Source organism: Geotrypetes seraphini, chromosome 3 (genome assembly GCF_902459505.1).
Source record: "Geotrypetes seraphini chromosome 3, aGeoSer1.1, whole genome shotgun sequence".
NCBI lineage: Eukaryota > Metazoa > Chordata > Amphibia > Gymnophiona > Dermophiidae > Geotrypetes > Geotrypetes seraphini.
In genome coordinates, this window is record NC_047086.1 from 204,478,233 (window position 1) to 204,503,208 (window position 24,976).

Sequence of the window (24,976 nt, forward strand, 5' to 3'; positions counted from 1 at the left end):
TAGTGTCATTGCAAAAACCAATTGTTGAGGGTGGGGTAAATTTCCCAAATTTTTAGAGATATCATCAAGCTTTTATCATGCGGCAGGGTATGTATTGGATCCTTCCTGAGCTCATGGAAACATCTCAATTTTAAAAGAAAAATTGTAAAATTATTCCACCTTAAACTATATGGGGCTCATAATCGAAAGAGAAATACGTCCAAAAACCGGCCTAAGTCGGGCACTTGGACGAACATTTCTCAAATACGTCCAAGTGCCGATACTAAAAATGGGTTTTGGACGTATTTCTGAACGACTTAGGCCTTCATAGTGTCGCTGAACGACAAAGCTAAATGAGGTGTTTCGGGAGGAGTGTCGAGGGCGGGAGTTGGGCGGGACATGGGCCAGCTTAGAGTTAGGTGTACAGCATGTATAACCGAAAGTTATACACCCGACGATCGAAGGAACTTGACGTTGTGATTTAGACCATGTAAAACATGGTCTAAGTCACAAAAACCCACCTAAACTCACCAGATATGAACTAGAGAGCTGCACGGGAACGGGGACGACGGGAATCCCGCGGGTTCCCCCTTTGGGTCACGGGGATCCCGTGGGGACGCCCCTAGGGTCGCGGCGATCCCGTGGGGACGCCCCCTAGGGTCGCGGGGATCCCGTGGGGACGCCTCCGAGGGTCGCGGGGTTCCTGCGGGGCTGGATGTACTCAGTCGCGCGGCTCTTCTCCCTACCTTCTCTGCTTGCAGCACAGAGCCGAACGGAAGTCTTCCCGACGTCAGCGCTGACGTCGGAGGGGAGGGAGGGCTTAAACAAAGCCCTCCCTCCTTCCGACGTCAGCGCTGACGTCGGGAAGACTTCCGTTCGGCTCTGTGCTGCAAGCAGAGAAGGTAGGGAGGAGAGTAGCCTCGCGGTTCGAGTGGCTACCAAGGGAGGGGGCGGTCCGCCCCGCCACACCCCGCCCCGGTTGCAGCACAGCCGGCCAGGTCCCCTTACTTTTGTGGCACTTCCCCGACCGACCGACAACAGCCCCGGTCCGACAATCCTCCCTGCCCTGTAGCCGCGAATCTAAATTATCTTCTTACAGCAGCTGTAATAAGGTAATTTAGATTTGCAGTTAAGGGCAGGGAGGTTTGTCGGACCGGGGCTGTTGTCAGTCGGTCGGGGAAGTGCCACAAAAGTAAGGGGACCTGGCCGGCTGTGCTGCACTCGGGGCGGTAGAGAAGGAGTGGGGAGAAGGACGCTGAAAGGCCATGGGGAAGACAGAGGGGGGAGAAGGATGCTGAAAGCACATGGGGAAGACAAAGGGGTGGAGAAGGACGCTGAAAGGACATGGGGAAGATGGGGGGGGGTGGTGGAGAAGGACGCTGAAAGGCCATGGGGAAGACAGAGAGGGAGAAGGACGCTGAAAGGCCATGGGGAAGACAGAGGGGGGAGAAGGATGCTGAAAGCACATGGGGAAGACAAAGGGGTGGAGAAGGACGCTGAAAGGACATGGGGAAGACGGGGGGGGGTGGAGAAGGACGCTGAAAGGCCATGGGGAAGACAGAGAGGGAGAAGGACGCTGAAAGGACATGGGGAAGCAGAGGGGGGAGAAGGATGCTGACAGGACATGGGGAAGATGGGGGGAGAAGGACGCTGAAAGGAAATGGGGAAGAGAGAGTAGGGAGAAGACGCTGGCAGGGAAGAAGACAGATGCCAGACTATGGGGGGAGCGGAGAGAAGAAGATGGGTGCCAGACCAATTTGGAAGGGGGAAGAAAGGGAGAGGCACAGTAACAGAGCAAATGGAAGATGCAGAAGGAAGAGAGACAGTGGATGGAAGGAATTGAATGAGAACATGAGGAAAGCAGAAACCAGGCAACAAAGGTAGGAAAAGAATTATATTTCTTTTTTTTTTATTTTGCTTCAGGATAAAGTAGTATATTAGTTGTGTTGATAAAAATTTATAAACATTAGAGGCTCTGGTAGAAACCTATTTGCAAAGTATGTATTCTTCCCAATTAATATTTTCAAATTAATAAAGTCTTTTTGCTTATTTGTAAATGGGTTTCTACCAGAGCCTTTAATTCAGTAGCATAATTAAATGAAATAACTATTTCTGAAGTTTATAGGGACGGGCGGGGACGGAGGGGATTCCTCGCGGGGACGGAGGGGATTCCTCACGGGGACGGGTGGGGACGGAGGGATTCCTCACAGGGACGGGTGGGGACGGGTGGGATTCCTCACGGGGATGGGTGGGGACGGGTGGGACTTTGGCGGGGACGGGTGGGGACGGGTGGGATTTCTGTCCCCGCGCAACTCTCTAATATGAACTGAAAAGACTTTATACAGACCCCCACACACTTGTATAAATATTACATTCTTATCTAATGATTAAACCTTAAATAGAACTTTATACCATCCCCCTTCCCCATATTATAAATGTACTTTCAGTGGAAAATGGCATCAAATCATTGCAATAAGTTGTCAATGGCCCCCATATCTTTTTAAAATTATTATAATTTCCTTTTTGTATGGCAATTGTTCTTTCCATTTTGTAAATATGGCACAACGAATTTCACCAAAAAGTATAGTTAAGTCTACTATAATTTTTCCAATTCTTGGTGATATGTTGTATGGCGACTCCTGTCATAATTAATAAAAGTTTATAATTGCTTGATGAAATTTGACTTTTTATTCTCATTGAAGTACCGAATAGAAATGTATAATATGATAATGCTGCATGATTCTCTAATAAACAATTAATGTGAGACCAAATTGATTTCCAAAAGGCCATGATACAGGGACAATAGAATATTAAATTATCCAAAGTCCCTACTTCCAGATTACAATGCCAGCATCTATTAGACTTAGAGCTATCCAACTTTTGTAATCTAACTGGGGTCCAAAATGCTCTATGCAACAAAAAGAACCAAGTTTGCCTCATAGATGCAGACACTGTACATCTCATTCTCCAAGACCAAATTTGTGGCCATTGAGATGCAGAAATTTGATGCTTAATCTCAATGCTCCAAATGTCTCTAAGGCCAGTCTTTGGGTTTTTATTCATATATCCAGATATCAATTTATACCACTGTGCGGCTTGGTGTCCCAAGAAATCCGCCTGAAAGCATAAGAACTCTAGACTATACTGATTATTAAGACTTTTCCATTCAGGGAACTCCTCCTGAATAGCCTGCTTCAGCTGCAATCATTTAAAACTTTGTGATTTGTTAAGACCATATTTATGTTGCAACTGTGAAAAATCAAGCAGTTTACCATTTGAAATAACATCATCTAAAGTCCGTATACCTGCAATAATCCAATGCTTCCATACGATTTTTAAATCCGCCAATTTGAATCTTAGAGTTTAGCCAAATAGATTGATTTGCTGATTTGTACATTGGGTTAGATGTTAAATTACTGACATAACGTAATGTTTTCCATGTATCCATCAATATTCTGTTCTCTTTATGTATTCTAGGCATTTTTACACTGAGAACATGAGATAGATGTAAAGGAAACATGAGTCGCCATTCCAAATACAACCAATCTGGGGTATTTTTCATGAGCTCTGGGAGGACCCAATACATACCCTGGCGTAAAATATAGGCTTGATGATACCTATAAAAGTTTGGAAAATTTACCCCAACCTCCGCAATTGGTTTTTGTAAAGATACTAAAGCGATTCTAGGCATTTTACCCAGCCAAACAAATTTTGTAAGAATACCATTTAACTTTTTATAAAAGGACCCTTGAAAAAAAACTGGTATCATACTCATTTGATAACAAACCACAGGCAATATCATCATTTTAATAGTTTGGACTCTCCCCCACCAAGAAAGATGTAAAGGATTCCATTGCTCACACATTTCTGTTACTTTTTTAAATAAAATTTTTCCATTCTCTTTCATTGTGTCTTCCAGTGTATTTTTTATCCTAATACCTAAATATTTTAATCCTTCTTCCTTCCATACAAATGAGAATGAATCAATGCACATTAAGTGGAAGAATTTCTGACTTGCTCCAATTTATCTTATACCCTAAAAATTTTCCAAATTTCTCTATCAACTCTAGTAAGCATGGAATGGTAATTTCTGGATTTCTCAAATAAAGCAGTATATCATTTGCATATGCAGAGACTTTATATTCCCAATCTGTGCGAGGAATACCCTGTATCCCCTTTACTTGTTGAATGGCTAATAACAAGGGTTCTAATACAATATCAAAAAGCAAAGGAGATAATGGACAGCCTTGTCTAACCCCCCTCTGCAAATTAAAATGCTCTGATAAATTATTGTTAATATACAATCTTGAAGCAGGGGAGCTATACAATGTCTGAATCATTTGTATAAATCCTGAACCTATACCAAATCAATCTAATGCTTGATACATGAAAGTCCACTCAACCCGATCAAAGGTTTTTTCCGCGTCTAAAGAGATAGAGAAAGCCGGATCTTTTAAGGCTTTTGTTAAATTTAACATATGAAAAGCCAATCTGGTATTATTAGAAGAATGTCTCTTAGCAACAAATCCCATTTGGTGCATATCAATAATAAAAGGGAGAGCCTTAGCTAAGTGTAAAGCCAATGCCTTAGCTAAAAGTTTTCCACCAACATTGATTAGCGAGATAGGCCTGTAGTTTGAAACCAAAGTGGGATCTTTGTTTGGCTTTGGCAAAACAATTGTTAATGATTCTGCCATAGTACCAGTAATGCAACCCTTAGTTAGTTAGGACTGATATAAATTTAATAAATGAGGTAATAGGGTAATTGGAAATGATTTATAAAATTCTACTGTGAAACCATCACCACCTGGAGCAGATCCAACTCTAAGAGATTTCAACGCTGTTTCTAATTCTTTTAGTGATATAGGTTCCTCCAAACTTATTTTTATATGTTCAGGAACCTTCGGTCCAATAATTAGATTCATAAGAATTAGTAGGGGAGGGAGGGTTTAAATATTATGATTTAAGTTAAATTGATAGAGAATCAAGTGATATTGTATAAGTTTAAATGTTATTTTATGATACACTTGTTGTAAGATGTAAAATGAATAAAGAATTAAAAAAAAAAAAAAAGATTCAAAAATTCTAAACCATCTTTTTTCCTATCTTCATAAGGCTCAGAAGAGCCATCTTTAGGAATTGAAAAGGACTATGGAATCTGCATTAATGCTTGCTATAAATTCTTGACTTTAACCATGTGAACATACCTGAATTCCTCGAAGTGAAGAGACACCCATGTAGAGGAAGACACCATAAAGAACTGGCATCGGAATAAACTGGAAACAAAACAGAATATGTCAGCCATGCAGCAACACAGACACCATACAAAACTTAAAGGCTACAGAGCCATGAATTCAACTCAGCAGACATGATGATTTTGATTGTGTGACTGAAATATCAGTAAAGATGTGATAAACATTCTATACTTGTACCTTCAGCACACCAGTCATGAAGACGGAGCAACCCATGAGGACAAAGATCATGAGCCCGGTGACCCTCTGCTCATGGATTCCCAGGAATTTTGGCTGTTCCCCCGGAGCTGAGCACTCAGATTCCAGCTTGAGGCTATTGACGTGGGTAATGGAAAGGACAGTAGCTGCCACAAACCAGGGCAGTCCCATCACAGAGCATATGCCCAGCATCAGCCCGACCATCAGCAGGTCTAGGTGGTACCCGCATCCTTTCTGTAGTGGGGAGAAAGGATTCCCACAGCTGTGAGACATGTAGAAAGACTTGGGTAGAAACAAGTTGGAACAGGTGAAAGTTTTGAGCATACATACCCACACACTTTATCAGGCTCCATTTTAGATAGAAAGTAAAGATTGAAACTGAGACAATAAAGTTGGGACGTACACAGTTCTAGTGGTATTTTAGAAAGGATCTGCCAATGAAGAGCCTTTTTCTAAAATACCTGCAGGAATGCACTTGGAATGTGTATGTATTGGCTATATGCAGCAGAAGCAACCATTTTACTAATATACACATTGGGTTTTTTTTTTTTTTTTATAATTCTTTATTCATTTTAAAACTTTCATCAAGTGTACAAAAATTGCAACACAATCACATAGATTTAACCACTTGTACATCTTATCATTATAACTTATAGTTGTAAATATAACCCTCCCTCTCCCATCCTGAAATCCTTTTAGTAATTTTTATTTTTCATGTAATAGAAACCCTCCCCCACCCCACCCTTATCTTACATATTAAATATAGAAATATTAGGAAAATGGCATCAATCATGACAAAAGGACATTAATGGTTCCCAAATTTTAATGAAGTTTTTATAATTTCCATTTTGCACCGCTATTGATCTTTCCATTCTGTATATGTGGCAAACTGAATTCCACCAAAATTTAAAATTGAGCCTACTATGTTCTTTCCAGTTATTAGTAATATGTTGAATGGCTACTCCGGTCAAAATCAATAAAAGTTTGTTATTACACATTGATATCTGACTCTTTTTTCTCATAGACATACCAAAAAGTACAGTATCATAAGTTAATGCTACGTGATTTTCCAATAAACAATTTACTTGATCCCAGATTGAGTTCCAAAAGGCTAAGATATGGGGACAATAGAACAAAAGATGATCTAAAGTCCCTATATCCAGATTACAATGCCAGCATCTATTAGACAAACAGCTATTTAACTTTTGCAATCTAACTGAGGTCCAAAAAGCTCTATGTAACAAGAAAAACCAAGTTTGTTTCATAGATGCTGACATTGTACATCTCATTCTCCAAGACCAAATTTGTGGCCATTGAGATGCTGAAATATCATGCTTAATCTCAATGCTCCAAATATCCCTAAGAGTATTTTTAGGTTTTTTTTTAACCAATTCACTAATAGTTTTATACCAGTGTGCGGCCTGATGTCCCAGAAAGTCCGCCTGAAAACATAAAAATTCTATGCTAGGTTGATTATTCAAATTTTTCCATTCAGGGAACCCTGCCTGAATGGCCTGCTTCAATTGCAACCAACGAAAAAATTGCGATTTGTGAAGCCCAAATTTATGTTGCAATTGTGTAAAATCCAGCAGCTTACCATTAGTAATTACATCATTTAAAGTTCTGATACCTGCAATTATCCAATGTTTCCAGACGATCTTAAAACCGCCAATTTGAATCTTGGAGTTTAGCCATATGGATTGATTCGTTGAATTATTAATAGTAATTGCTGTTAAATTACTGACAAACCGTAATGTTTTCCAAGTATCCATTAGAATTCTATTTTCTTTGTACAATCTGGGCATCTTGATACTGAGCACATGAGAAAGATGTAAAGGAAACATGAGTCGCCATTCCAAATATAACCAATCAGGAGTATACTCAATGAGATCCGGGAGGACCCAATACATACCTTGACGTAAAATATAGGCTTGATGGTACCTATAAAAGTTTGGAAAATTTACCCCGCCCTCCTTAATTGGTCTTTGCAAAGATGCTATAGCAATTCTAGGAGTTTTACCAAGCCAAATAAATTTTATAATAATCGAGTTCAATTTTTTATAAAAAGATCCATGAAAAAATACTGGTATCATACCCATTTGATAGCAAACTACAGGTAGAATCATCATTTTAACCGTTTGAACTCTCCCCCACCAAGATAAATGTAATGGATTCCAATGCTCACATAATTCCGTAACCTTTTTTAACAGCCTTTTTTCATTTTCTTTTACAGTCTCATCTACTGTATTTTTAACCCATATTCCTAAATATTTTAAACCATCATCCTTCCAAACGAAAGAAAAGGACTCAAACATACTTTTTAAACAATGTACATTGAGTGGAAGAAGTTCAGACTTATTCTAATTTATTTTATATCCTGAAAATTTACCGAACTTGTCTATCAAGTCTAACAAACAAGGAATGGAGGAAACAGGATTTCTCAAATATAATAAAATATTGTCTGCATAAGCAGAGAACTTATATTCCCAATCGTTACGAGGAATACCCTGTATCCCCTTTGCTTGATTAATAGCTAATAATAGGGGTTCTAATACTATATCAAAAAGCAAAAGAGATAGTGGACAACCCTGTCTAACTCCCCTATGTAAATGAAAACGAACTGACATTTTATTATTGATATATAATCTTGCCATAGGGGAGCTATACAAAGTCTGAACCATTTGAATAAATCCTGAACCTATACCAAACCATTCCAATGCTTGATACATGAAATCCCATTCCACTCTGTCAAATGCTTTTTCTGCATCTAAAGATATGACAAAATCCGGATCATTCATATTTTTAGTTAAATTTAAAGTGTGGAATGTCAATCTTGTGTTACTAGAAGAATGTCTATTCGCAATGAATCCAGTTTGATGTACATCAATTATATAAGGGAGAGCCTTAGCCAATCTCATAGCCAAAGTTTTAGCCAGTAATTTTCCATCTACATTAATTAAAGATATCGGCCTATAGTTTGATACCGAAGTAGGATCTCTATTTGGCTTAGGTAAAACAATAATTAAAGATTCTGCCATAGTACCTGTAATACAACCTTTATTTAGTTGATATTGATATAAATTTAATAAATGTGGGAGTAACGCATTTTTAAATGTTTTATAAAATTCTACTGTAAAACCATCCCCACCTGGAGCGGATCCAACTCTAAGAGACTTCAATGCAGTTTCTACTTCTTTTAATGATATAGGCTCATCTAATCTTCTTTTTATATGATCAGGAAGTTTTGGACCCACTAATAAATTTAAAAATTCCACACCACTTTGAAGTTTATCAGCATAAGACTCGGAAGAATACAAATATTTATAAAAATTAAGAAATTGATTTAAAATATCATTAATCTGAGTATGCAAATTTCCATTACTATCTTTAATTGCTATTATTTTACTTTTCTTTTTTTTGCTTTAAGATAATTTGCAAGTAATCTTCCTGCCTTATTGGAACTTCCATAATACAAAGTTTGCTGGGAAAATAAATCTTTCCTCGCCAATCTTGAAGAAATCTCATTATATTTCCCTTTTACTTTTAAGAGTTCTTGTAAAGTATCTTTCTGCCAATTACTAATTAATTTAGATTCTAGAAATTTAATTTAATTTTCCAGATCAGTGAATTGTTTAACCAATAATTTCCTAGTATGTGCCGAATAAGAAATGATATGACCTCTCATAGTAGCTTTAAAAGCATCCCACAATATTTCAGTGTTGATATCCACTGTATTATTGATTTGGAAAAATTCAGATATCTTTTCCTTAAATTCTTCAAGAAAAACTGAATCTGCAATCAGTGTACTATCAAATCTCCAAACTGATCTATTTATTTCCTGTTTATCTAAACTACATTTAATCCATACCCCTCCATGATCTGACAAAATAATTGGATCAATGGAAGCTTGTAGCACCTGTTTTACCAATGAATTTGAAACAAAAACATAATCAATTCTTGAAAAAGATTTATGAACTTGTGAAAAAAAAGAAAATTCCTGATCATTAAAATGAAGAATTCGCCATATATCTTTTAAATCACAAGAATTTACCAGATTTTCTAACCCTAAAGATTTTATATTTTTACTTGGTTTTTTATCCATAAAAGGATCCATCACAGCATTGAAATCTCCAGCTACAACTAAATTAGAAGCAGCCAGTGGGAGTATTAATTGTAAAGATTTAAAATAATCATTTTGATTCGAATTAGGGGCGTAGACATTAATCAAGGTCAAGATATTATTTCCCATTCTCATTTCCACCTTAATCCATCTTCCTAAGGGATCAAACTCCAACATTTTAAATGAAGCTGAACAGTTATTACTTATTAAAATAGCAACCCCCACTTTTTTCCTAACTGCAGGGGCGAAAAAACAGTGCTTTATTCATTCGCCTTCGAGTCTTTTTGATTCAACATCTGAAAGATGCGTCTCTTGGATGAAGTATATAGCAGCTTTCTGTTTTTTCAAGAAAGTAAGCATTTTTTTCCTTTTTACAGGATGATTGAGACCTTTAACGTTAAGGGAAAAAATTTTAGTCTCCATTATATTTAATAATTATCAAAAATCTCTTCTCAAATGTAAAGAATAAATAACAAATTAATTCATGATTAGATGCCATTTTCCAAACCCTCTTCATTAGAATATAACACTTCCCCCAGTTATTATCAATCCCTTTGTTAATCCCATTCCCACCCATCCCCCCTAAATAATGACATATATAACTTGGAATCACACATATAAGTACAGATGAGTCCAGAAAGTTCCCCAACAGACCACAATATTAAGACAATATTATAATATATTCATCTTTTTATATAATTCTCTTGTTATTATTATAATCATTCCATAAATATCCATCAAAAACCTCAACAACCAATTCCCAAGCTGTATAGATCTAATTGATCTAATGTGAAGATAATATTAAGATTATCTTGCTTGGATAATCAATAACTAATTATTCTTAATATCCTTTAACATATAATATTAATATGTATAAAAGGAGACAAATTATAAATCTATAATTTACTCATAATGAAATCAAATCGCTTCTGCTCATATGTGTACAGTAACCATCCTCTTTAGAAGTGTACAGATGTTAATTAATAAATTTTCCATCACTAAAGACATATGAATTTGATTCATATTAGAATTAGATATTCCCTATTGAAAATATATTCTATAGCTATCAATGAGATTCAATGAAAAGCAATTAAAATCTAAATTAAATATTTTGAAATATTAATTCTTATACAGAATGAGTTCAGCACTAGATCAAAGATAAGATCATTTTTGAAAGAATATTCCTCAGTGAAAGATCCTAGTGCGTCACATTCCCTGTGCACAAATTTACTTCCAATTGATCCCAAAATCATAGTTATAAACAGTAATGGAGTCATAAAACTCAATATTCCAGTTCTTCTTTCTCCTTTTTTCTTATATCTTCCTAGTCATACTACGATAATATATTAAGGTTAGAATTTCAGGAGCTATAAGGAATGAGCAATGAGACACAAGGAATGCAATCCATCTCCTAATATGCAATAAGCACGAGACATGCTAGTTAATTATATATGTCCTTCCCTTGCACAATAACCACTGTTCAGTCCGAAGATGATATCTGCGATGAAGATTCAAATCAATAAACAAATAGTTCCAAGAATTCCATTTTCGATGCTGGTGTCTTTTCTGAATAAAGATTCTCGTTTCACCATACCAATCGTATCTGGAAATCAGTCTCTTTCTTTCTTGAACAGAAAGGTGAACTCCTCAGTTCAAAAGTTTTAGTATGAATGGCATATTCCCTATGCATTTCGATATGCAAGTGATCATACAACTTGGCAATGTAGTGAGCATAATGTTCCACCATATTCCTGTTAATCCTGCTGTAGAATTATTCTTAGTTTCGTACTCATCTTCTATAATTCAGTCATTGTGATGAAAAAAAAATAAATAAATTCTTTCTTCTTCGAGTCAGAAAAATGTCCAACATGTGGTATCATGTACAAAGGATCCATTTTTTCAGTTTATATAAAAGGCATATCTCACAGCCCAGCACATTATACATAAAGCAATGTTACTTACCGTAACAGTTGTTATCCAGGGACAGCAGGCAGCTATTCTCACTAGTGGGTGATGTCATCTGACAGAGCCCCGATACGGACATCTTGCAAGCATGTCTTGCTTGAAGAAACTCAGAAGTTTCGAGATGCCCGCACCGCGCATGCGCCAGTGCCTTCCCGCCCGATGCTCCGGGCGTGTCTCCTCAGTTCAGGTAGCTAGCAGAGAAGCCAACCCAGGGGAGGTGGGTGGGACGTGAGAATAGCTGCCTGCTGTCCCTAGATAACAACTGTTATGGTAAGTAACATCCAGATGCGCTCCCCAGGCATAGGTTGAGGAATCGGTTGTGAGAACCTTCTGGTGGGGAGGAGAATGAAACAGCAAACCTCTGGATAGATTCGAAGAGGTCATCCACCAGAGCAGAGACTGCCGAAGAGCAGGAGTGACTGTGATGTGTCGAGACAACGGATCCGACACCTGAGTCCACTGAGAGGCCAGGGTCCACTGAGGAATCCTGAGGTGGAGTCTGGCAAACGGCGTCACATGAACTGTAGAGGCCATGTGGCCCAGGAGGACCATCATGTGTCTCGCCGAGATGGTCTGGCGAGAAGACACAGACTGGCAGAGATGAAGAAGAGCATCCATGCGCTGAGAAGGAAGGAATGTTCTTATGTTCTTATGTTATGTTGAATGCTCTGAGACGAATGGTATCCAGGACAGCCCCGATGAAGGGCAGAGACTGGGTCGGCTGTAGATGAGACTTGGGGAAGTTTATCTCGAATCCCAAACTCTGCAGGAACAGAACCGTGGACAGGGTCGCCGAGAGGACCCCGAGGCCGAGGGAGCCTTGATCAGCCAATCGTCGAGGTAGGGGAATACCTGAAGACCCTGGTTCCTGAGTGCTGTGGCCACCACCACCAGACACTTCGTGAAGACTCTGGGAGACGAAGATAGGCCGAACGGAAGCACTCGGTACTGCAGATGGAGATGTCCCACCCGAAATCTGAGGAACTTGCGAGAGGCCGGATGAATCGGGATATGAGTGTAGGCCTCCTTGAGATCCAGAGAGCATAACCAGTCGTTCTGCTCGAGGAGGGGGTAGAGAGAAGCAAGTGTCAGCATGCGAAACCTCTCTTTGACAAGGAATTTGTTGAGGACCCTGAGGTCCAGAATGGGACCTTCTTCGGGACAAGGAAGTACCGGGAGTAAAATCCCTGGTTCAGTTGGTCTGTGGGAACCGGCTCCACGGCCCGAAGCCAGAGCAAAGCCTGAGCCTCCTGAAGAAGAAGGGCGGTCTGAGTCAAGTTGGAAGGATACTCTCTTGGAGGGTGGTCCGGAGGGACCCGATGGAAATGAAGAGAGTATCCCTCCCTGATGATAGTAAGGACCCAGAGGTCGGTTGTTATGGCCTCCCAGCGATGATAAAAATGATGGAGGCGCCCTCCGATGGGAAAAACAGGGGAAGGCAGAACGAGGTTGGTTATGCCCTCGACGAGACAGTCAAAAAGGCTGCGTAGTCTTAGGGACAGCAGGCGACTGAGACTTAGGCTGACCCTTCTGGGGAGGCTGACGCTTCGCCGGTTGTCTCGCAGGAGGAGTTTGCCTCGGCTGATAACGCCTCTGATAAATCAACGGTGGACGAGAAGGTCGAGACTGTTGAGGCTTGGGCTTCGGCCGAAGGATAGATTGGAAGGACTTTTCGTGGTCAGACAACTTCTTCGTGACAGTCTCGATAGATTCGTCAAAAAGATCCGCCCCAGCACACGGGACGTTCGCCAGGCGGTCTTGAAGATTCGGGTCCATATCAATGGTCCGTAACCAGGCCAACCGGCGCATCGCCACCGAGCAAGCCGCCGCTCGGGCAGAGAGCTCGAACGCATCATAAGCAGATTGCATCAACTGAAGTCGGAGTTGGGACAACGAAGCAACCACTTCCTCAAACTCAAACCTAGCCTGGGACTCGATGTATGGAGTGAACTTTCGAAGCACAGGTAGAAAAAATTCTAAGTATGTTGCAAAGTGGAAGTTGTAATTCAGGACTCTAGACACCATCATCGAATTCTGATAGATGCGTCGCCCAAACTTATCCATGGTTCTGCCCTCGCGGCCCGGGGGTACGGAACCGTAGACCTGGCCAGGATGAGACCGCTTGAGCGAGGATTCGACCAGGAGGGACTGGTGCGAAAGCTGAGGACCCTCGAAGCCTTTATGATGTACCGTGCGGTACCGCAAATCCAATTTGCCAGGGACCGCAGGGATAGAGTAAGGAGACTCGAAGCAGCGCATGAAGGTCTGGTCGAGGAGCTTGTGCAGGGGAAGCCGCAAGGACTCCGCCGGAGGTCGAGACAAGTGCATGGTATCGAGATACTCTTTGGAATATCGAGACCCCGCATCTAGAGTAATGTCCAAGTCATCCGCCATCTGCCTGAGAAACGATGAAAAGGACAGTTGGTCCGCCATCGCCCGTCCGCGAGACGGACTAGAAGAAGACGAAGCCTCAGGCTCCAAGGAGGCCTGTGAGCAACAGGACGAGTAGAAAACCTCGGGGTCCTCGAACTCCGGGCCCGGAGGAGGAGACCCAGTCGAAGCAGCATACCCCAACCGAGGCAATTTCTTCTGAGGCGAGACGGTTGAGTGTCGAGAGGAATGCTTCGAAGAATGCCTGGACCGATGCCCCTCTCGATGCTTGGAAGGGGATTGAGTCCTTCTGTGCGAGACTGGGTCAGACGCTTCCAAGGAGCAGATCGGACTCGATGCTGTCGATCGCAAAGATGGAAGAGTCGGTGCTTCTCTGGACGTCGCCCAGGCTTGATAGGGAGTTCGGAAGAACTCGTCCTGCTTCCTGCTATGCCCCGGACTGGATGGCCCCGAAGGTGGATGCCACACTGAATCATGGGGCGGAGTAATCGGTTCCAAGGGAGGTAGGTCACTAAACGAGGTCTTCCTCGAGGGAATGGGCTCCAAAGGAGGCATATCACCAAGAGAAGCCCTCCTCGAGGGAATCGTTTCCAAAGGAGGCATAGCACTCTCGGAGGACCTCCTCGAGGACCCGGACACCACTCGCCGCTCCTCCTCGCTGAGCAACGAGGTCGTGCGGCGAGGAGGAAGAGGAGGGGGCGGACCGCCCCTCGAAGCCGAAGCTGGGAGGTCACCCTGGGGCTGAAGGAGTCGAAGCCCCCGTCGATGTCGAAGCTGCAGGATCTGACGAAGCTTCCATCTTGAACATGGACTCCCAGAGCAGACAGCGGCGCTTAAACGCTCTCGCCGTCAGAGTGGAGCAAGGCCGGCACGATTTCGGAAAGTGATCCGGTCCCAGACACTGTAAGCAGCGTCGATGAGGGTCCGTGAGCGAAATCGCGCGCTGGCACTTGCTACACTTTTTGAAACCGGTAATCGGCCGGGACATAGGCCGGAAAAGCTTCGCCGCAAGGTCGAAGGCGCGGGGCCTCAGCCACGCGGCCGACCCGGAGTCGGAAGGAAAAATTTTTTTTTTTTTTTGAAAAAAGAAATCAAAGAAAGAAATAAACGCACAGGAGAGCCCAAAAGAACTCAACCCGCGGCAAAAAGAAGGCAAAAAAGATATTCAATGGGCGCAAATTGAAGATAGACTTCTCAGCTCCGCGGAAGAAAAAGAACTGAGGAGACACGCCCGGAGCATCGGGCGGGAAGGCACTGGCGCATGGCGGTGCGGGCATCTCGAAACTTCTGAGTTTCTTCAAGCAAGACATGCTTGCAAGATGTCCGTATCGGGGCTCTGTCGGATGACATCACCCACTAGTGAGAATACCTGCCTGCTTGTCCTGGGATAAAATATATATTGCATGCTTACTGCAGCTAATAATTAAAAGTTACTCCTGCAATATTTGACTAGACCTTTGTTAGAATCTTACTGCAATAAGAAAAGGCAGATAAGAATATTTTGTAAGTTGTAAATCTTCCAGAGAGGAATGTTCAGTACAATATATTACCTCATCCATTTGTAGTGCTTATAGAACTCAGAATGCAATTCAAATCCTCACTGTAAACTGGGAAGATTATTTTACCGGTACATATTAAAATAAACTTTAAAATATAAAAACAATTCTTTATATTATATATACTATAAAGCATATAAAACAAGTATTATATATACTATAAAGCATATAAAACAACTGGAATAAACCACTCAGATTCATTCATTCATAGGCTGCTCTCTTTGATTTAAAAATTCTTTATGCTTCTCAGGTTTATCAAAGCTGAATGCTTTATTGCCCATTGTAACTTTCATAACTGCTGGGTACAACAACCCATATTTAGGTCCAATTTCTCTGAGTGATGGACGCAAATCTAAAAACTGCTTTCTCCTCTGTGCTGTGGATTTTGCAAAATCTGGGACAATGTGAATCTTGGCATCTTGACAGCGCAGATTTTGATTTTCTTTTGCAAGTCTAATAATTTCTAGGGCATGCTGAAATCTTAACACCTTAAAAATTATCGGTCTAGGTCCAACAAATTTATCAGGTCTTCTGGTTGGGACTCTGTGTGCCCTTTCTATTTCAATAGGGTGTTTTGCTTTAAAAGGCAGGACTTTAATAATGAAGTTTTCTAAGAAGGATATCATGTTCTCTTTCTCCACCCCTTCCGGTATCCCTATCACTCTCAAATTCGACCTCCTCATCCTGTTCTAGCAGTCCTCCAGCTCCCTGGTAAGCAAGTCTATTTTCTCTCCGTTCTCTTTAAGTTTTTTCTTTAGAAATTCAAACCCTTCAACATTCTTTTCCAGTTGGTTAACTTTATTTTCTAAGACCTCCGTTCTCCTATTTAATGTGGATACTTCATCCTGTAACTCGTTCAGCTTTTTTGAGTTTGACAAGACGATTTCTTTTATGGCTTTAATTTCTTTAAACATTTCTTCTTCCCATTTGCTGTCCTTTGGCAATGGAGTTTTTGAGGGTGTCACCGGCTCCGGTTTTGATCGCTTTACGCTGCCAGCGTTTGTTATTGCCGTGTCATTTTTTGGTGGTTTACCGGGGGCCATCCTGATTTACTAATTTGAAAAAATTCAAAACTTTCTATTTTTCCTGACACTAGTTTATTTAATATAATGTCTGTTAATAGCAGGAGCTCCTTCCTCACCCGACCATTCGCGCAAGGTTCCAAGCCACGCCGCCCCCTAATATACACATTGGAAAAAAAATCGCTAGAGGAAATTTGACAATTGACATGTGTAACTTGATAGTTCACAATTTGCATATGCATCAGTCACTGGCGTAGTAAGGAGGGGGCGAAGGAGGCAGGCTGCCCGAGTGTCGCCTTGATGGGTGCACTGGCACCTCCCCCTCCCCTCCAGTATCTCTTCAAATCTTTGCCAGCCATGAGCAGCATCTCTTATTTAATGCTCACAATGGCCTTATCCCTCTGACATCACTTCCTGTTTGCAGGGACAAAGAAGTGATATCAGAGGGAAGGATGAGGTCGGCGTGAGTATCAGGTAAGATATGCTGCTTGTGGATGATGAAGATTTGAAGAGGTATGGAACTGGGGGTAGAGGTGCACAGCATGATGATGCGGGGAGGGGGGCACAATGTAGCTCTGCTAGGCACCTCTGTTCCGTGTGCCAGCTTCCCTCCCTACACCACTGGTGTCAGTACTTACACATGTATTTATTTATTTAAGAATTTCTGAACTGTCTAAGGCCTAAACAGTTTACATAGTATTGCATACATAAATTTGTAAAACAAAATAAAAACAATAAATAAATAAGCAAATCCTCAGAGAATCAGCAATAGAAAGATCAAAGCCCCAAAAGGCCTATACAAACAATTATGAAGAGGTTCTCAAAAGTCAACAGTCATGAGGAATCAATATCTAGAAAAAGGCATTTACAAAGAATTGTGTTTTAAGTAATTTCCTAAATGTGCCTTTTTCACCACATTTCTGTATTTGACTCACAAGTGAGTTCCACAGTTTAACCCCTGCACAACAAAAGGTCATTGAGTTGGTCTCAACATATTTTGGGTTAACATTTGCCTTTAATAGGGCTGAATTCTCAGAGATCAGTGGTCTATTTGGTAGGTATGTAGGCCATTCTGCAAACCTACATGTGTGAATGCTGCAAATTTAATACATTTTTAATCTGAAGAGAGACATTCATAAGAAATGCATAATGGCTGAACTGAGCACTTTTGAAGAATCTGTATATAGGAAATAGCAGCTGAAAATCCTAACATTGAAATATTAGGGCATACACGTGCATTTCCTTTCTGAAATGAGAAACACACATGTAGATCATAGCTCTGTTCAAGTTCTGCCAGGCTCCATCCAAACCACACCCCTGTACAATCAACATGAAGTGCAGATTTTCACATGTAAATAGTGGCATTCTGAAATTGTATATATGATATATGGTACACCGACCTTAGTGCATAGGACATTGGCATGTTGACAATTCCACACAATCAAATACACGCCGCGACAAGTGCATGCATGAAGGGAACTGAATTGCCAGGGCCCAATTGTAAGTGTAGTGGGGTGGGGGGGTTTGCAGCAATCTTTAAATTTAGAGTGCATCGGCATTGAGCACCCCCCTAAGAGCACGAGAGAGCATAATTGTAACAGATTTCCCCCCCACACTCTGCATCAGAACGAGAGTGCGAGTTGTCATTCCCCACACCCCTAAGAGCGTAAAAGGGAAGGAATATAGCGGCGCATATGTGTTCTGCGCACAAATGTCGCGGCTGAATTGTCAGCACGCCAATGTCTTGCGCACATTTGACAGATCACCATGATATACATGTGTACATGCTGCTAGCTGCATGTCAAAATTGCTGGGGTGTATGGCACACTGGTTAGAGTACAGCCTCAGCACCCTCAGGTTGTGGGTTCAAATCCTATGCTGCTCCTTGTGACCCTGGGCAAGTCACTTAATCTCCCTTTGCCCCAGGTACATTAGATAGAGTGTGAGCCCACCAGGACAGATCGGGAAAATTGTTTGAGTACCTGAATGTAAACTTCTCTTGTTGTAGAATGCAGCTGTTAATGGTGCACTTTTGAAGAGTGGAACAATGCATGCAGGACTCGATGCAATATTCCAGGCCAAGGAACTATATACATCAGTTGTGGGGGTCGGTGAAGGAAATTGTCCTTTGGCACCTGCCACACTTTTTAAACCCCGTATTATTTGATACATCAATGAGGGCTAAGAGCTAAATTTCTTCTAATAATCCTATATAATAAAAAGCTAGCTGCGCATGCGCACTCCTATTTGCGTGTTCCGTGCGCTGTAGGACTGTGGCCGAAGGAGTGCGCATGCACGCTTATACGTCACCAGCCGATCGCCTCCACAAGCTGGACCGCAGCCAGCCGCCGATCTCCGTTCCTCCTGCACCATGGCATGCCAGGCATGTCCCTGCCTCCCCCGCCGTCGGCCTCGGGCTCCTGGGGGACGGCAGCGCGAGCTGCCCGGCCGGTGCTGAGGCCCCGCCTCCCCGCTTCCGCCCTACACGGCGCCGCCAGACCCGGACAGCTTCCCACAAGGAAATAACAAAACGGCCCTACACTCACAGACCCGCGAGCAGGGTTGCCATGGAAACCCAGCCGGAATAACATGCAGTCGCAAGGGTCAGTGAGAGGGGATCAGAAGCTAAAGAGAGATTGAAAAAAACAAACAAACAACAGTGGACAAGGAGAGACAGACAGTCACAGAAGGACAGGGGGCTAAAGAGACAGATTGAAAAAATAACAAAACACAGAGGACAAGGAGAGAGAGAGACACAGGAAAAAAATGACAAACAGACATACAGCAGCCAAGGAGACAGACAACAAAAAAAAAATACAGACATACTTACATACAGCGTCCAAGTAGACAGACAGAGAGACAGTGCGCAAGGAGACAGCAAAAAAAAAAAAAAAATACAAACAGCCAAGGAGACAAACAGAAAAAAATAACAAATACAATGCCCAAGGATAAATTCAGGAAAAAAAGACATACAGACATACAGTGGCCAAGGAGTTAGACTGCAAAAAAGACATACAGCAGCCAATGAGACAGATAGACTGACAGTGACCAAGTAGACAATCAGCAAAAAAACACAAACAAACACAGAAAGCAAAAAAAGAGAAACATACAGCGGCCAAGGAGACAGGCATGCAACAAACAGGAAAAATATAAAAACTTTTAATAAATCAACCATATGTGAAGAAGGAATAAAAAAAAAAGGAAGAGACACCTACAGGGAAACACAGGATCAAGAGCATACAGAGAAAACAGAAGTTTGCAGGAATCAGGAACATATAGAGAAAGGAGAGCAGAGACCCCTGCAAGAAGAGAAAAATAGCAAAGAGACTGGGGATGAGAAAGAGAGCAGAGATGCTTGCAGGGAGAAAAAGCTAAGCAGTAATGTTACAGCCTGAGAGTGCAGACTGAGGAAGAAAGCAGAGACAGCGCTACACAGGGAAATGGAGGGAGGAAAGAGACAGAAAGAAAAATACAGACAGACATAAATTCTAGCACCCGTTAATGTAACGGGCTTAACGACTAGTAATAAATAAATTACTCATTATGACATGGGTTGCCATACAGCATATCATGAAAAATTGGGATCGTTTGAATTATAGCTTCTGGTGGAACTCTCTATGTCACATATTTAAAATGGAAAGGGTAATTGCCATGCAGCAGGGGAACATTAAGAAATTTCAGGATATTTGGGAGCCATTAACAAAATACTGTAATGAATGAATATAATTTTTTCCCCTTAAATATGCACATCCAGGAGGGGGGAGGAGCGGGGGTTGGTTTTCTTATGAGTACAAATAATGTGGGGAGGGGGGATTATTACATGTTTTCTTATGTTTGATGAAAGTTATTGAATATGGGGGAGGGAGGGATATGGGATCTGAATTAGATTTTAATAAGATATTAAGTGATGTATTTAAGTATAAATTGATGTTATATGCTGTTGCACTTATTGTAAGTTTTAAAAATGAATAAAGAATATTACAAAAAAAAAAGCAACAACCCGTTAATGGGTGGGACAGGGACAGGAAAACCGCCTCAGCCAAATTTAACTCAATAGCTGAGGAGAAAAAGGCCCCATCGTCAAAACACTCGAAGGCGAAAACAGGGGAAAAAATTTTCCCGCGTTCTCTCTTTTTTTCAATTTTTTTTAAAGAGAACAAGGAGAAATTAAAGAAAATAAAAAATAAATGCGCAAGCGGGAAGGAAAAGGCTGAAAACGAAAGTTCAAGAGCATGACTTCTTAGCTCAAAGGAAAACTAAGAACTGAGGAGCCTATATCGGGCGGGAAGGCACTCGCGTATCTGCGGTGCAGTCAGTCACGAACTTTCTAAAGTTCTTAAAGTGCTGATGCACTTTTGCAGTTGTCTGTACCGGGCTTCATGGATGACGTCATCCATATGTGAGAATATGCTGCCTGCTTGCCCTGGGATAACAAGAATAAAATAACTCACAATACACCATCACAGAGGTCTGTTCTTACCAGTGGCGTACCAAGGGGGGGGCGGGAGGGGCGGTCCGCCCCGGGTGCCAGCCCTGAAGGGGTGCTCCCGGCCTTGCCATTCAGTCCCCCCACACCCCCGAAGGAACGCTCGCCCCACTGACCTTCCTGCACCACCTGTGAAGCAGCAAGCAGCAGGATCGCGAGGTCAGCTATCCCTGAGCTGCTTGGGCGCTGCTTCCTGCGCCGCGGTCCCGCCCCTCCTCTGACATCAGAGGAGGGGCGGGAACGCGGCGCAGGAAGCAGCGCCTAAGCAGTGCAAGGATAGCTGACGTCGCGATCCTGCTGCAGCTGCTTCATAGGTGGTGCAGGAAGGTCAGTGGGGCGAGCGGTCCTTCGGGGGTGGTGGTGGTGGTGGGGACTGAACGGCAAGGCCGGGAGCATAGGTAGTGCTGCTTCATAGGTGGTGCGGGGAGGCCAGGGGGGCGAGCGGTCCTTCGGGGTGGGGCGGATGGGCAGGCAGGCAGGCATTCAAGGGGGAGGGGGGTGACAGGCAGGCAGGCCTTCAAGGGGGGGGACAGGCCTACAAGGGGGAGGGACAGGCCTTCAAGGGGGGGACAGGCCTACAAGGGGGTGGGACAGGCCTTCAAGGGGGGTGCAGGCCTTCATGGGGGGACAGGCAGACCTTTAAGGGGGGACAGGCCTTTGGGGGGGACCCTGGTTTAGAAGTACACGGAGGGAAGGGGGTGTTCAAAGAGACGTGCATATGCCAAACTTTGGGGGGGGGATGAAGAAATAATGGGTCTGAAAATAGAGGAGAGGGAGAGAAATGATGGACCATGGGATTTAGGGAGGGAAGGAACTGAAAGGGAGAGAAATTGGACACAAGGGATGGTGTGGAGGAGGGATAGAGATACTGGATAGGAGGGTAATTGGGAAAAGAAAGGGAGAGATGGTGGACTCTGGGGTGGTGGGGAAGGAGGGAGAGATGCCGGATGAAAGGGTAGTTAAGAAAAGGTGGATCTGTGGAGGGAGATGAAAAAAAGGAATGATACCAGACTTCCTGGGGAGGGAAGGGAAATGGAAAGGGAGGACAGAGTTGGCAGATGGATGGTTAGCACGCTGAAAGAAGAAAGAAGGAGACCCTGGCAAGCAAGTTATCAGAAGAAAACCAGAGCCTTGGACCAACAAGATTTGAAATATAACCAGACAACAAAAGGTAGAAAAATTAATTTTATTTTCTGTTTTGTGATTATAATATGTCAGATTTGAAATGTGTATCCTGACAGAGCTGGTGTTGGACTGCAAACGTGAGCTAGGATTTAACAGAGAGAGGAAAAGTCCTTTTTGTTTCTTTATTTTATTTACACCACAGCGCCAGTGTGGTTAAGAGAAGCCAAAGGGGGTGAAAAAGCTATAAAACCCACCAGGAGTTTTGAAAAAAATCACCCAACTGGGCAGGAAAATCGAATTGAAAAACCAATTCAATAGGCTGAATCGAATCGAAATTTTTTTTCCTGAATCTGGCAGCATTAGTTTGCGCTACTGTCTTAGACTTTAGGACCTGGGATTGGGGAGAGATGGCATCCTCAGTACTTTATAATGCAAGTGAAACGAGGATTTGGTCAGACTTTTGAAGGGTCTGCAGAAAAAAAATATTGTATAGGCCGGGGACATGAAACAGCAGGAAATGGGAACTTTTCTTCCTTCTATTTTTGTGAATGGAAAGGCTGAGGATGTCAGAGATTTCAGTTAAAATATGTGCTTTATAAGAAAATATAATAATGTGTTTTATAAAGTTTATAGCATAGCTGGCCTACCCAGTGAGGTGTTTCTAGTGGTGGTGGTGGCAGCGTGTCAATGTGTTGAGAGGAAGAGGTGGTCTGGGAAATTCTGCTGAGCAAACTCCGGGCCCATTTCCACCCCCCAGTTAGTCCACTCCATTCAACTGGTTCACACACTGAGTGGGTCTTTGGGTGTTATGTTGGGATCTCTTCCAGTGGTTTATCAGTATCTCCTTCTGGTCCAAGGAAGGAAACTTTGTTATCCTTAGCATTGACCTACAGAATATGTTTGTAACAGCGCTGCTTGTGTGGCATTAGGCTATGTAGTGATCGAAAGAAAAAAACAGACCTTTGCACATTTTTGCACTATATGGTGGGTGTATGAGGAGATTCACATTTCCTGCACAGCTAAGTCCATGTGAAGTTACCTTGTGCTGTATTTGACATCTAGCAAGGTCTCTGTTTGAAAGGAAAGATCTAAACTTAAAAATGAAGTGGCCAGAAGTTATGGTAAAAGCAGATAGTGTAGCTGGTTTTAAGAAAGATTTGGACAAATTCCTGGAGGAAAAGTCCATAATCTGTTATTAAGACATGGGGGAAGTGTCTGCTTGCCCTGGATCGGTAGCATGGAATGTTGCTACTCTTTGGGTTTTGACCAGGTATTAGTGTCCTGGATTGGCTACCATGAGAATGGGCTACTGGGCATGATGGACCATTGGTCTGACCCAGTTAGGCTATTCTTATGTTATGTTCTCATCTGTAGGGGCCTTTGTTTTCACTTCTTATTTTAATGTATTTTTTTTCTGGGAACTTATCAGTGTTTTTTATAATGGGAACAAAAATGGAAGAGAATTAATGTGTGTGGGATGAGGGGGTAACTAATTTTTTCAGCTAAATAATTCAATCCACTTCAAACAGACATAGGAGAACTCACGCACCATTCACACACCCTCCAACCAAAAACGTCAAAAGAAAAAAACTGTTCGACAACCTCCTAGCCTTTCGAGCTGCAACACTCGACCCCCAACCCTACAACCAATTGACATTGATCACATACTGCAAAACCTTCAAAAAGAAATAAAAAACATTCTATTCAAAAAACACATAAAACCGAACTAACACAATCAGAACTGTCCCAAGCATCACCTGCAACTACTCCATATGTACTTCTGATGTCATGACAATTCAGACATAATTTATGTTATGTTATGTTATGTTTGGAATATAAGAAAATTTTCACTGCCTGTTTCTATTCTGACCATTTATTCCGTTTCATGGTCATTACAAAAAATATTTTTTTACATGGGGCGGGGGGTGTCAAAAAATGATGGGCCCCGGGTGCCACATACCCTAGGTACGCCACTGGTTCTTACCACTCCTGCTGCTGAAAATCTGGCTGCTGCATGAAATCATAACACAATGAAGTTCAACAGAACTCAGCTTTCAGGGAGCCTGTAAATATACTGGTTAGGAGGCGCAGAGAACTGTGATTGCCATGCTAGTCCACTTGGATATGTGGAAATTACTGGACTAACTCAATGTGTATTTGACAAACTCTTCAGTAGGATAGGCAATTGCTTACCCTTCGATGGAGAAAGGAGTTTGTAATTGTATTCACAACCCCTTCCCCCCAGAGCTCTCACCTTAAGCTTGTGCTCCTTCCTGTTGATGATTACGGCTGTGATTTGCTGGTCCATGAAGATCAAGATGGTGCAAAGAAGTGCTGGGATTACTGCAGCTACAACAGTCCACCAAGGGTTTGGGCCAATGGGATTAACAACCCAGCCTCGGTCATCTCGTGTTGGCTTGAAATAAAGCATAGCAAAAACCCCATTTAAGAACCTCTTTTTAATTTTATATATGAATGTACAAACCAATGAGAGGCCTTAAGGGTGTGTTCACACTTCAACTGATAACAATACAAAGAGTCACTGGCGGTGAAAAATAATATATGTTTCCATGTTTTCTGGTGTACAATCAATTCTATTTTCTCGTAATTAAGAAAATAATAAATATACATTCTTATAACTTTTTGGCTCAGAGCACATATATTCCAGTGAAGGTCCTCTTCACCTAAAACACAACACTCTCTTTTCCTTATAGGAAGTTTTCTTGAGAATGTTTTTTGATAGCAATATGATTTTGAACCTGATCTGGGTATCCTGAGTGGGGCTCTATAAGGGTATATTAAAATAGTTGATTTTTATAAGAACACCATCACAGAAAGGTATGAGGTTGCAAGGAATGGTTTCCCCTAGAAAACTAGTGGAA

General features: G+C 42.1%; 1 protein-coding gene across 4 annotated transcripts in view; it reads right to left on the minus strand.

The window, feature by feature from the left end:
- The window catches only part of SLC4A8 (solute carrier family 4 member 8), a 536,451-nt gene that overhangs the window by 114,309 nt on the left and 397,166 nt on the right, over nucleotides 1–24,976 (minus strand). For all 4 annotated transcript variants that reach the window (XM_033936812.1, XM_033936813.1, XM_033936815.1 and 1 more), the window contains 3 exons: nucleotides 24,349–24,510; nucleotides 5,412–5,663; nucleotides 5,187–5,255 (listed from right to left, as the gene is read on the minus strand). In XM_033936812.1, coding sequence (XP_033792703.1) covers nucleotides 5,187–5,255; nucleotides 5,412–5,663; nucleotides 24,349–24,510 — 483 coding nt within the window. The remainder of the gene's footprint in view (nucleotides 1–5,186; nucleotides 5,256–5,411; nucleotides 5,664–24,348; nucleotides 24,511–24,976) is intronic.